Raw genomic sequence first — 14,117 nt, forward strand, 5'->3', positions numbered from 1 at the left:
CTTTTGGGGATTTTTAAATTCTGGTGGTTTTATGTTGGCAGTCAGTGACATATTGTCAATTTGGTAATGTTTGCGTTTAATCGTTACAAGTGAACGAAAATCAATGAATTAATAATGTACAGTTGATAATGACTAGTCGTTTATTAAATAAAGAGAATCTAAGAGAAGACGAAGAATATAATTGTGAAAACTTTTCGCCGTTACGACAGGAAAATCTAAATTTGAGGTTAGGTTTGTAGTTCTCATCGTTTTGGTCTGATTAAGTTTTTACAGAGTAATGGACGAGAGTCTGGAGAGACAGCCTGAAAGTAATAAAAGGAAGTATCGAGAGGATTATCGTAGCCACTTTCGACATGAAAGGTCAGATGGTCATCGAGAGAAAAGGCACTCCCACAGGGACAAACACCACAGGTACTGTTCTTGATTAGATAATGGACTTGCTAATTATGGCATTTGTGACGAATTAAGCGTTTATTTTGGCGTAAAAAAGTCGTTACTAAGCTGGTGTTATTTCCAAATGTAAATGCTTTGTTTCATAATACAGCACCCATATGTAGCAACATACATAAACATGTTTAAGCAATAACTCCAGAATTTTTTGTTTTTTGCTATATTTAAATAAGTAATATTGGAAAAATTAAATGGTTAATAAAAACACGATTCATGTCTGTCTACCATTAACATAAGAGTGCTTAGTGCTCATTCACACTGGGCATAAAGCATAAGGATGCCCCAAGCATTAATGCATAAAAATTTATGTTTAGTGCTCTATGCTTGTATTCGTTCACAATGAGCATAATGCTTAGGCCATCCTTATGTTTTATGCCCATTGTGAATGAGCACTTACTGATTACACATAAATAATATCTAGAAAATTGTTTCGAAATGGCATGAAGTGGTCCACATTATTTTTTGCTAATATATAAGAACTTTGGTTACCAGTTTTTTAATAAATATAGTTTAGCTGATTATAATACATTTCTAGTAATTTATTTTATATTATTTTCATCACTGTTTTCATTTCTTATAATTCCCATGTGTTCAGATGCTTTTTAATAAGAAATGTTATATGGAAAAACTATTGAAATTGTCATGTTTTTGTGTGGACCAAGCTCTAAATTTAACCCTTTGAACTTATATACTTTGAATTTATGTTTGAAAGGCAATTTATATTTGTTCCTTTTATATTTAAGTTGCGTTGCTTTTTCAGCCATTGCTTATACGTTACGGTAGAAAATAAAATGAATTACAGTTGGCCCTAAATTTGTACTAATTTAAGGACTTTGAGTTGGCCTTGTCGGTCAAACTTTGGGTGGTACTACCGATCAAAATTTGATGTACATCAGTGTTAGCTTAATCATTATTTAATTTGTTTATGGATGTTGACATTGTTTCCCACTATGTACGAGGGAACGTCGGTTTATTATACTAATTGCTGATGCACGTGTTTAATTTTTGTCACTGACAGAACGATGTGATACATTGGCCAACTGTATTTAGTTTCATTTTTCGAAAAATATTGGGGTAGGGGGAATAACGAAAAAATTACTGAAGTCTGTTTGTGTAATACAAATTTTTAAAAAAATGTCACTCAAATATATCGGATTTGAAGACAGTAGTAAATTTCGTAAATTCCGCTTTCTGTAAGTCGTATTTCTTGTCTTGAATTCAGGGATCGACGCCACCGCTCTCAAGACCGCGACAGATCTCGCCACCATCACCGCAAAAAATCACATAAAAACGAAAAAGATAGTAAAGGTAACTTACTAGGATCAGAAACAGATTCATGTAAGTATGATGTACAGAGAGTGAAAGATTTTAGAAATTCAAATCGTGACTCAGAGAATCATAGGAGAAATGAATCAAGTACAGTAGCAGTTCAACCTGAAGACTCTAAAACGTATAGTGAAATTCTAGAAGACGATTTAAAAGAATTAAACGACGAAGAGACACCACCCACACCCAAACAAATTAAACTAGAAGAAGAAGACGACGTAGAGGAAGAAAGCGATGTCAGCTTCGAGAGTGAGATGGAGAAAGAAGCAGACGAAACGGTAGAAAAAATCGAGTTTGATGAGAGCCTGCCCCCTTATTATCCGGCGATTGAAGGGTGTAGGTCCCTGGATGAGTTCCAGTGCTTGAATCGGATAGCAGAGGGGACATACGGGGTGGTTTATCGATTTAGAGATAAAAGAACTGAAGATATAGTTGCATTAAAGAAGCTAAAGATGGAAAAGGAAAAAGAAGGGTTTCCTATAACGTCCCTAAGAGAAATTAACACTCTACTAAAGGGACAGCATCCTAATATTGTTACCGTAAGAGAGATAGTCGTCGGTAGTAACATGGATAAGATTTTTATAGTTATGGATTATATAGAGCACGATCTTAAATCGCTCATCGAAATGATGAGACGTAAAGACTTACATTTTACACCTGGAGAAGTGAAGTGTCTGCTGAAACAACTGTTAGCGGCTGTGGCGCACTTGCACGATAATTGGATTCTGCACAGAGATTTGAAGACTTCGAACTTATTGTTATCACACAACGGGATTTTGAAGGTCGGGGATTTCGGGCTGGCTAGAGAATATGGATCACCGTTGAAGCCTTACACACCCATCGTGGTCACTTTATGGTACAGGGCACCAGAGTTGTTGTTAGGCGTCAAAGAATATTCCACTCCCATCGATATGTGGTCCGTCGGATGCATTTTTGCCGAGTTCTTACTGATGAATCCACTTTTCCCCGGAAAATCAGAAGTGGAGCAACTCAACAGAATGTTCAAGGTTTGTAAAAAACTACAAAATGTATCTCAGTAATTGTTGTAACGTAATAATTCAGGTGTATTTGGTAATTTTTGTGGGGGAAGTGCTCGCATCGCTCGCTTTGTCTTTTACGTCTGTACGAGCGAAGAGGACGTTTTCAGTAATTCAAATGTGTTTTAGTGTCTAGGTAGTCCCACGGAGAAGATCTGGCCCGGTTTTAACAAACTACCCGTCGTTCAAAAAACGAAATTCATTCACCACCAGCCGTCAAACTTGCGAAAAAAGTTCCAAATGCTGAACGATTTGGGTCTGAATTTTTTATTAAATTTCCTTTCTTACGATCCTCACCAAAGAGTAACAGCCGAAGAGGCATTAAAGCATCCATTTTTTAACGAATTTCCACCTCCGATCGATCCTTCGCAGTTCCCTAAGTGGCCGGCTAAAAGCGAGGCGAACCACAAGAGGGCGGCTGCTCCTAGCCCCAAAGCACCCTCTGGCGGCGGCGAGTATAAAAAACTGGTAAGTTTACAGACGCCTGAATTTCCACCCTACAGGAATCGTGTGTTGTTGCAGGGGGACGAAGACGGCTTCAGGATAGGAGTAGAGACCGAGGTCAGCAGAATCGGCGCAGGGTTCAGTTTAAAGTTTTAAAAGTGTTAATTTTTTATCAAGATTTATTTTAATGAATAAATCAGGTTTTTGAAAGCGTCTTTACTACCACTTACCCCGTCCCCAGGTGATATAAAGGTCGTGCCGCTTAAGGATTTAATGAAAAGCAAACACGTGTTGTGTGTGGAGCTCATAACTTGCTGGACGTTCATCTAGATTTAAATATTTGCTTCGCTTTAGGTAGTTGGAACGTGTAGATTGCGTTTTTGCAATTCGATTAAATGTTTACTTTGGTGTTTTATGGATGTCGAGGTGGGGCTGAAATTCTAGGTGCTGTAAAGCGTTCGTAAAGTTTGATGGATTGCATAAAAAGCGTGGCTTTGACTGCTGCTATTTGACTACATTTTATCGAGTATATTGGCAAAGTATCGGAAACGGACGTGTAGTGGAGAGCAATGTGGTTTTGGCGGAGTCGGAGTTTTACGACGCTCAGTTGGCGGTTAGAGGTACTTTTTGTGTGATATAGTTGCAATGGCATCCTTTTTCTTGTAGCAGATCGAGTAATAATGTTCAGGGGAAGTGAGAATGATTTTTATAACACCGTTTCCCTGATCCTTGTTTTAAAGACAGCTCAACTGTAATTTTGTGCACGTAAACGATTTTTTGTTTTTAGAAATGGCGCAGTCGGAAGGATCAGTGCAAGATTTTTACGGCTCGAATACGATCATTTCAGCTTCTCTCGAGTGTTATAATGAGTCTTTTTAATTTTTAATTAATGTCGTCCTTACGGGGCATTTTCGTGCGACGGTCGTAACCCTTCAAATTATGAGCTCATCGCAAATCGCCACTTACGCCGTCGCATTATAATTTAAAATTCCTCGTAACGGACGATCTCGCTATAAATCCTTGCTCCTAGTTCCTAGTGCAAAAAAGCTTTTAAGATAATCTATCAACGACGGGAAATATTACGGCGATTGCTGCAATCAATACGTCTGATCCAACCCAAATCCCAAACATACGTGCAGCAACTAATTAAAAATTCTCTCCAACACTATCGGAAAGTAGAACGCTTCAGTCTTCTCCAGCTTCCACTGCATCGATCGGGTTATCATTTATGTAAGTCTCGAAGCAGGACAATTGGGATTATATGTATCAGACCCACCTCAAGTATATATTTCGTTTGGCAACACCAACATATTTAAAATAGTAGTAAGCTCGACTTCGTAAAAATCCCACGAAACATCTCGGAAATCCAGGTACGATTTTTATGAAGATTGCGACGATAAATAATGTCACGCCGCAATGCGCAATTTAATTTTATAAACCTGAATGTACGACAGGAAATTGGAACGTCCGCTTAATACCCGTAATGTGTAAAAAGCGGCATCGACGACTGGCATCAAAAATACAAAAGCTTCGACGCGAAAGCAGTAAATTAAGACGCTTTATTGCCACTCGTAAAAAATTAAGAAATTGCCGGCTCCGAACACCTGCAGAGACAACCGTAATGTCGTGTTTATTACGAGAGCTTTCTCTGTAGAGCCGTGGGGTGATAATTCAAAAGCCGGATTTTTCGCTCTTCACAACTGAATTTAATTGCACATATGCAGGAAGGACTTCCTGAAATACGTCGGGGCGATTCGAACACGTAAACACATAAATTTTCATAAATTCCAGAAAGGTAATACTTAAATGGAACAAGTAGGAAACACACACATGCTCTCCTGCCAAGACACGATTCCACCTACCTTTAAGTGGAGTCTACGAATAAAGGTGTTTTGAGTAGACTTGAAAGGAGTCAGCTTACCAATTATAAAACCTCTTTGTTTTGACGAGGAGAAAATTACAAAACATGGCGTTTTTTGAACGAAGTCTGAACAGCTGTCGCCAAAAATCTTTCGTTCGGCTTTTTATTAAGGTTTTTTTGTTTAAATGACTCCATTTATTCTAGTTTCTGTCTGCCCTTCTTCAATTACAATTTTGCTGCGTGTTTCAATTAATACTGCTACGTTTCCTATCTCTCTTTCGAGCCATTCTTGGCTGGCGCTGCGTTTAAATGTGATCTTATTTGTCCGGGGGTAATGATTACATTGTGTAAAATATTAATTTCGCCTGCAGAAATTGTACGATGTCTAATAAAACTTACTTCATTATTGTTATTTTCTGCAAAGATCTTTGTTTCATTATCGCCACTTCTTCTGGTTGTCGTTCTAAATTTCCCGAGTTTGTTTCCAGATACAACCTTTAAAAGTAAGGTAAAGAACTACTCAAAACTCGATAACAGGCAAACTTTGGGAAAAAACATTAAATTAGACATGTGTTAGAATCACCCTATTTCATTACGTTTTAGTAACTCACAACTGAGAAAGACTGCGTATTTACTGTGGAAAATCATTTTTGCAGATTTTGATTCTTTTAAAGGAAGAAGCAAATCTGCTTGAAATATGAATGTATTGATAAAAAGTATAGACTCATTCACACATTTTAGAAATAATTTATCATAATTTTTGCATAATTTTGTTATAAAATAAAATATTTTCGAAACACGTAGGTATCTAAATTAAGTTTTCCGATTTGTTTCAACATTCGTAATTTCTTATTCATCCACACAACGCGACAAGTATGTTCTGCTAATGAATAATGTTTGTAGTATTTTAATTAAGATTCCTTGACTGTGTTATGTGTCGATGATTAAAAACTCTGCAAAAAATGTCTGATACGGTAAACAGTGAGTTTTTTTGTTCAGTTTTCGTGTTCTGTCGGTTTTGATTTTGATGAGAGCGTGCCGTGCCGCGGTGTCTGAATTAGTTTAAGTGTTTATTTTTGTTAAAATAATTTGTTTTCGGGCTTAAAGTGAAAGGTGAGTGTTGTGCGATGTGCCCATGAAGAAGGGGGCTTCAAGCACTGGCGAGGAAGGAAAGGAAATCAGGATTTAAAGGGTAAGTGTTGCTATTAGGCTTTATATAACGGTGTATTTGATGTATTGTGCCTTATTTTTACATAAATTGGTATAAAAATAAGTAGGTTAAGAGCTAATTAACTGTATTGTGCAAATCGTTTTTATGATTCAATGTTTGTTTCAACAACAAGTATCTCGTCAGATTTATTCCGTATAATTGGCCTTTTTGCCTGAAATAATCTAGAATATTAGGTTTTTATCAATGTTAATTAGCTATTCAGAAACTATAAGTCCAATTTTGATTTTCATCTTATTAGTCAATTAACGCAATTAGCATTATCCTTTTGTACAATATTTAAATTTCTGAATATTTGAAAATATTTTTCTATGTGCGTCGTACTTAGCTCAATTAAAAGTTCGCTAAATCAGCAAAAAGTTTCATACAATTATTTTAATTGAAAAAATTGACCTTCAATGTTGAGTTTAATAGTAATATTTTTTGTCGTTAATGTTGTCCAGTTATTTTGACTAAAATTTCATTTCTTGTTTTCTGAACGATTCACTGTTGATGGAGTACGAAAGTCTCGGTTTTCTGTTTCCGTTTATCTATTTGTTAGTGATTTTATTAAACAAATATTCTTCGAAACTATTTATTCAACTGTAAATTTTTTCGTGTATTGCGGGTCTGTTATACGAGTATGTTTATAATATCTATTATAAATTGTATTGCATATATAGAAGGTAAAACTCTAATCAAATTTTTTCTGTTCATTCTAACCAAGAATCGGATGATGTTATGGTAAAATTTTGCATAGAATTAACTTTTTAATACACCTTCTTTTAGTTTCCTTTTTATTATTATTTTTTTATTTTTACTTCCCAACCGTAAGCTGAGGAAGTATTGTAATCGAGTCCATCGGGCGACAGGAGTACGAAAAAAGGAGTCTGTCGTCTGTCCGGATTTTTATTAGACACATAATGTCCGAAACTACCAGACCGATTGTTATCAAATATTTCTGGAGCAATTGTTAATGTGGTTCCTATCATGGACTGACGATGAGATAAACGAAACGCAAAACGAGTTCTATAAGAATCTCTAAAACAATATGTAGCGTATCATTAAAAAATGAGTGGGATGTCGTAGATAATTAAACAAGAAACTATTGGGTATCAAAACAAATTTATAAAGTGTTATTACATACTTTCTTATACGGTTACTGCTATTACCTTTTTTTGAATTTTTCAAAGAAGCCTAAAGGTTAGAATGTTGCATTAGTTTTAAATAGAGTATTACGTAGTTCTTTTATTTTTTTTTTTAATCCATTACAAACGTTTTTTGGTAGATAATTTCCACTTATTTTTGTTTCATCAAAGTATTTTCTTTGACGTCTTTTTGTTATTTTGTAAATATTTTATTTTATTTTTTCGCAGGTAAAGTATTGTCGGTACCCAGCAGCCCCGTATTAAGCTCCGCCGCCTTCTCTTTGCGGGTTGCCATAATTCTCACTCAGATAGAATAAAATGGACTAGGACTAAAGTTCCTTGCTTGATTACAGAGATCTGTACAAACCAATATTTTTTAACAAAAATAAATATTTAAATTTATCATGGGTAGATTTTAAATGGGAAGTGGCGGTTTTTTATCAACCTGACTTAGTGAGAAATCGAATAAATTGAAGAATATTTACAATTAAGTACATACTTATTTTCTATTTATCTTCTGCCTATTTCAATTTTGGAACTTTTAAATAAGTACTTCGACTTTTAAATTTTTCGATTTTTCGACTTTTCGTGTTTTTGATTTTTCAGTTTTTTGATTTTTCGATTTGTTGATGTTCTAATTGTTCAGTTTTCCTCTGTTTTGAGGAGACAATTTGCTACGTGCTTAATTGTCGCATTCTTTCGATGTATAAACATGAACAATTAGAGTTAATATATTTTTACTTCAGAGGCGAGGGAAGATCTGTATAAATAACTTTAGACCAATTTTTTGCGTTTAAAAGAGAAATTCTTGCAGGCGCCTAGTGTTATTTTAATATAAAAAAAATTCGGAGCCTCTTGAGTTTTGTTTTTAAAATACTCGAGGATCCGTGGAGTTCTTTATTTGGAAATAATCTTACAGAATCTTGGGGGCTCCAGCGTCTTTTTTTTTAAATATGTGATGTTTCGTTTTTGACGTAGAAAACAAAATATTGTCAAAATCGAAAATTTGAAAAATTAAGAATTTTAAAAATCTAAAAAATCCAAAACTTAAAATATCGAATAGATGAAAATGTTGAAAAATATAACTCCCAAAATTTTGAACAATCGAGTAAGTAAAAAATCAAAAATACAGAAAGTCGAAAAATCTAAAAATTTAAAAATCGAAATCATGAAAAGTCCCAAAACTTAAACAGAGAAATCGAAAACAATTTCGATACGCCAAAAATTGAAAAATCGAAAAATTTAAATACCTACATACATATATTGATCCCAAAAAAAACGCGAAATCGAAACATCAAAAGATCGATAAGTCGAGAAGTCGAAAAATCGAAAAATTGAAAAATCGAATTATTGAAAAACTGAAAAATTAATTCTGTAAAATTGAAAAACCCAAAAATCTAAAAATGACAAGGCAAAAAATCGAAAGATTGAGCAATCGAAGCAACAAAAAAGTGAAAAATCTAAAATTTAAAAATGCGAAAATTTGAAAATTTACAAAATCCAGAAATCAAAACATCAACGAATCGAAAAATCAAAAAATTGAAAAATTGAAAAATGTAAGATTTAAAAAATCGCAAAATTTTTAAAAATCGAGTAAGTAAAAAATAAAAAAGATATAAAGTAGAAAAATCCAAAAATTTAAAAATCGAAATAAGAACCTATTGAAAAATCCCAATGCTTAAACATCGAAAATTTGAAGATCGAAAAATTGAGAAATCCAGAAATCGGAAAGACGAAAAATCGAAAAGTCGAAAAATTAAAAAATCCATCAATCCAAAAATTGAGAAATCGAAAAATCCAAAAATTTAGAAACGCCACAAATTGAAAAATTGAAAAATCGAAAAATTCTGGTACATAAATCCCAAAACTGAAAGATTGAAAAATTGGGAAATCGGAAAATCGAAAAGATGAATTATCGAAAAACTAAGAAATCGAAATCGAAAAATTAAAAACTCGCGAAATCGAAACATCAAAAGATCGAGAAGTCGAGAAGTCGCAAAATCGAAAAATGGAAGTGGCTAAAAATTAAAAAACAAGAAAATTCAAAATTGAAAAATTTTAACTTAAAAAACCGATAAACCAGAAAGTGAAAAATCGAAACATGGAAAAACTGAAAAATTAATTCCGAAGAATTGAAAAACCGGAAAATCTAAAAACGAGAAGGCAAAAAATCGGAAGAAAACCGTTAAGTCAATTTCGAAAAATTGAAAAATCGAAAAATTTAAAAACGAGAGGGCAAAAAAAATCGAAAGATTGAGAGATCCAAACAACAAAAAAGTGAGAAATCTTAAATTCGAAAAATTGAAAATTTAAAAAATCGAGCAATCAAAACATCAACAAATCGAAACATCAAAAAATTCAAAAATCGAAAAATGTAAGATTTAAAAAATCGCAAAATTTTGAAAAACCGAGTAAGTAAAAAATAAAAAAATATAAAGTCGAAAAATCTAAAAATTTAAAAATCGAAATACCTATTGAAAAACCCCAAAATTGAAAAATCCCAAAACTTAAACATTGAAAATTTGAAAATCGAATAATTGAGAAATCGAGAAATCGAAAAGACGAAAAATCGAAAAATAAAAAAATCCATCAATGCAAAAATTGAGAAATCGAAAAATCCAAAGATTTAGAAACGCCAAAAATTGAAAAATTCTGATACATAAATTTCAAAACTGAAGGATTGAAAAACTGGGAAATCAGAAAATCGAAAAGATGAATTATCGAAAAACTGAGAAATCGAGAAATCGAAATCGAAAAATTGAAAACTCGCGAAATCGAAACATCGAAAGATCGGGAAGTCGAGAAGCCGAAAAATCGAAAAATTGAAAAATGGAAGTGGCTAAAAATCGAAAAACAGGAAAATTCAAAATTGAAAAATTTTAACTTAAAAAACCGATAAACGAGAAAGTGAAAAATCGAAACATGGAAAAACTGAAAAATTAATTCCGAAGAATTGAAAAACCGGAAAATCTAAAAACGAGAAGGCAAAAAATCGGAAGAAAACCGTTAAGTCAATTTCGAAAAATTGAAAAATCGAAAAATTTAAAAACGAGAGGGTAAAAAATCGAAAGATTGAGAAATCGAAACAACAAAAAAGTGAAAAATCTTAAACTCGAAAAATTGAAAATTTAAAAAATCGAGCAATCAACACATCAACAAATCGAAACATCAAAAAATTGAAAACTCGAAAAATGTAAGATTTAAAAAATCGCAAAATTTTGAAAAACTGAGTAAGTAAAAAATTAAAAAATTGAAAGTCGAAAAATCTAAAAATTTAAAAATCGAAATACCTATTAAAAAACCCCAAAATTGAAAAATCCCAAAACTTAAACATTGAAAATTTGAAAATCGAATAATTGAGAAATCGAGAAATCGAAAAGACGAAAACTCGAAAAGTCGAAAAATTAAAAAATCCATCAATGCAAAAATTGAGAAATCTAAAAATCCAGAGATTTAGAAACGCCAAAAATTGAAAAATTCTGATACATAAATCTCAGAACTGAAGGATTGAAAAATTGGGAAATCGGAAAATCGAAAAGATGAATTATCGAAAAACTGAGAAATCGAGAAATCGAAATCGAAAAATTGAAAACTCGCGAAATCGAAACATCGAAAGATCGAGAAGTCGAGAAGCCGAAAAATCAAAAAATTGAAAAATGGAAGTGACTAAAAATTAAAAAACAGGAAAATTCAAAATTGAAAAATTTTAACTTAAAAAACCGATAAACCAGAAAGTGAAAAATCGAAACATGGAAAAACTGAAAAATTAATTCCGAAGAATTGAAAAACCGGAAAATCTAAAAACGAGAAGGCAAAAAATCGGAAGAAAACCGTTAAGTCAATTTCGAAAAATTGAAAAATCGAAAAATTTAAAAACGAGAGGGCAAAAAAAATCGAAAGATTGAGAGATCGAAACAACAAAAAAGTGAGAAATCTTAATTTCGAAAAATTGAAAATTTAAAAAATCGAGCAATCAAAACATCGACAAATCGAAACATCAAAAAATTGAAAAATCGAAAAATGTAAGATTTAAAAAATCGCAAAATTTTGAAAAACCGAGTAAGTAAAAAATAAAAAAATATAAAGTCGAAAAATCTAAAAATTTAAAAATCGAAATACCTATTAAAAAACCCCAAAATTGAAAAATCCCAAAACTTAAACATTGAAAATTTGAAAATCGAATAATTGAGAAATCGAGAAATCGAAAAGACGAAAACTCGAAAAGTCGAAAAATTAAAAAATCCATCAATGCAAAAATTGAGAAATCGAAAAATCCAGAGATTTAGAAACGCCAAAAATTGAAAAATTCTGATACATAAATCTCAGAACTGTAGGATTGAAAAATTGGGAAATCGGAAAATCGAAAAGATGAATTATCGAAAAACTGAGAAATCGAGAAATCGAAATCGAAAAATTGAAAACTCGCGAAATCGAAACATCGAAAGATCGATAAGTCGAGAAGTGGCTAAAAATTACAAAACAGGAAAATTCAAAATTGAAAAATTTTAACTTAAAAAACCGATAAACCAAAAAGTGAAAAATTGGTCTAAAGAGTTTAGACAGTACTTCCCTCGGTGTCGGAAACTTGACGACTGCATGCCTATTGTGTTTTTTTTCTCATTACATTTTTGTAGTGGGAATTTAAAAAAAAATTGCGATGACGTCATCAACATTTTTGCAAGGACACGTATATCAGTTGGGATAGATGTAGTGTAATACTAAGAATAAAATTATTATATTCTCAAATTTTCGGGAAAATGAATTGGGTCGTTTGAATATTGATTTGTAATAATCAATAAAATAACGAAACAATTTACTCGCGTATACGGCAGCTGAAAATCGTTTATGTATAAACATTCTTAATTTAAGATGACAAGCGTAACAGCATACGTGAAAGTCAAACAGAGAAACTGTAAACAAAACGACCGTCGGTTTTATTGCTTCGACTTCCGCTTATTATATAAAACATTGGGTTTTATTTTAATTCTTGACGGTGAAATTCACAATTGGTTGATTATAAACATGTCTATTTCACATTCGCGGAATCAAGTGAACGCATAAAACAAATGCAGGTCTGTAATGTTAAAGTCGATGTAAATAAGCGTGCTACCCTTATGTTTCAACCGAGTTTTTCCTTTAACAAATTTTGTGTCTACCAAATTGGGTTGGTTGGGGTGTAATACTAATAATATGTGTTGCCTTTAATTTAATCAATAAAATAAATTGACTTCATTAATTTTTTTGAACCACCTCTTAAGAAAATCTAAAAAATATGAATGGAATGATAAATCACAAGTACAAACTCATCATATTTTTTGCATTTTAGATAGGATTTATTCAGCAAAATTTAAGGGTGACGTCATCAATTTTTTTAGGAGGGATGAACAAATACATTTTGAACAAAAGTTTACCATGCTTATAATAACTTTAAAATATTCCCAAGATTTCAAAGCATTCGGTTTTGTAATTCCTGATTAAATCGATAAAATAAATTCACGCCTTCATTAATTTTTTTGAGTCACCCTGCATATGCAAATCCAAAAATATGAATGGAATGATAAATCACAAGTACAGACTCATCATATTTTGTACATTTTAGATACGATTTATTCGGAAAACTTTTGAGCTGACGTCATCAGTTTTTTGTAGAAGATAACCAAATATATTTTGACTACAAATTTATTATGCTCTTTATAACCTTAAAACATCTGCAAGATTTCAAAGCATTCGGTTTTGTAGTTCCTGATTAAATCAACAAAATAAATTTACGCATTCATTAATTTTTTTGAGTCACTCTGTATACGCAAATCCAAAAAATATGAATGGAGTGATAAATGACAAGTACAGGCTCATCATATTTTGTACATTTTAGATATGATTTATTCGGCAAACTTTCGAGCTGACGTCATCAAGTTTTTGGAGGGGATAAGCAAATATATTTTGACTAAACATTTATTATGCTCTTTATGACCTTAAAACATCTGCAATATTTCAGAGCATTCGGTTTTGTAGTTCCTGATTAAATCAATAAAATATATTTACGCATTCATTAATTTTTTTGAGTCACCCTGTATATGCAAATCCAAAAAATATTAATGGAGTGATAGTTCACAAGTACAGTCTCATCATATTTTGTACATTTTAGATATGATTTATTCCACAAACTTTTGAGCTGACGTCATCAAGTTTTTGGAGGGGATAAGCAAATATTTTTTGACTAAAGATTTATGATGCTCTTTATAGCCTTAAAACATCTGCAACATTTCAAAGCATTCTGGTTAGCAGATTAAAAATTAAATTTCAAAATGTTGTTTTATAATTTTGATTTTTTTTCCAAAAATCTGGACGTTTCGGGTGAAAAGTCGATTCAGAGTTGTAAACTACATGTGTAGGACTATGTTATTTTATACAATTGAAAACCCATTTACTATGTACAATTTTGAAGTGACGTCATCGCTTTAGTGGTGGGGATGATTCGACAAATTTTGGTTAGCGTTTTACCATCTACATGATATTCTTAATATAAGTACAAAATTTCACAACAATCGGTCGAGTACTTTCGGAGATTATCTGTCTAATAAAAATCCGTGACAAGAGACGGACAGACGGACAGACGGACGGACAGACGGACAGACGGACAGACG

General features: G+C 32.4%; 1 protein-coding gene across 2 annotated transcripts; it reads left to right on the forward strand.

Annotated features, from left to right (window-relative positions):
* The first annotated feature begins 31 nt into the window (after positions 1-31).
* On the forward strand, positions 32-3,467 carry LOC135143824 (cyclin-dependent kinase 11B-like). Of its 2 annotated transcripts, XM_064075772.1 has the most exons (5): positions 32-226; positions 274-411; positions 1,673-2,783; positions 2,943-3,281; positions 3,336-3,467. In XM_064075772.1, the coding sequence occupies exons 1-5, from the start codon at positions 129-131 to the stop codon at positions 3,411-3,413; spliced, it is 1,764 nt and encodes a 587-aa protein (XP_063931842.1). In that variant the 5' UTR covers positions 32-128; the 3' UTR covers positions 3,414-3,467. The 2 variants fall into 2 exon arrangements, with proteins under 2 accessions (XP_063931842.1, XP_063931837.1); XM_064075767.1 differs by having other exon boundaries at positions 2,943-3,467.
* The last annotated feature ends 10,650 nt before the right edge of the window (positions 3,468-14,117 follow it).

This window comes from Zophobas morio, unplaced genomic scaffold, assembly GCF_036711695.1.
Source record: "Zophobas morio isolate AGI-343-1 ecotype UQ-CSIRO unplaced genomic scaffold, CSIRO_AGI_Zmor_V1 ptg000004l, whole genome shotgun sequence".
NCBI classification, from domain to species: Eukaryota; Metazoa; Arthropoda; class Insecta; order Coleoptera; family Tenebrionidae; genus Zophobas; species Zophobas morio.

Excerpts from the sequence above, each read along its gene's own strand:
- LOC135143824 (XM_064075767.1), top strand. The coding sequence starts at position 129 with ATGACTAGTCGTTTATTAAATAAAGAGAATCTAAGAGAAGACGAAGAA. Across the intron at positions 227-273 it reads CAGGAAAATCTAAATTTGAG|AGTAATGGACGAGAGTCTGG; the intron begins GTTAGGTTTGTA and ends AAGTTTTTACAG. Across the intron at positions 2,784-2,942 it reads AACTCAACAGAATGTTCAAG|TGTCTAGGTAGTCCCACGGA; the intron begins GTTTGTAAAAAA and ends AATGTGTTTTAG.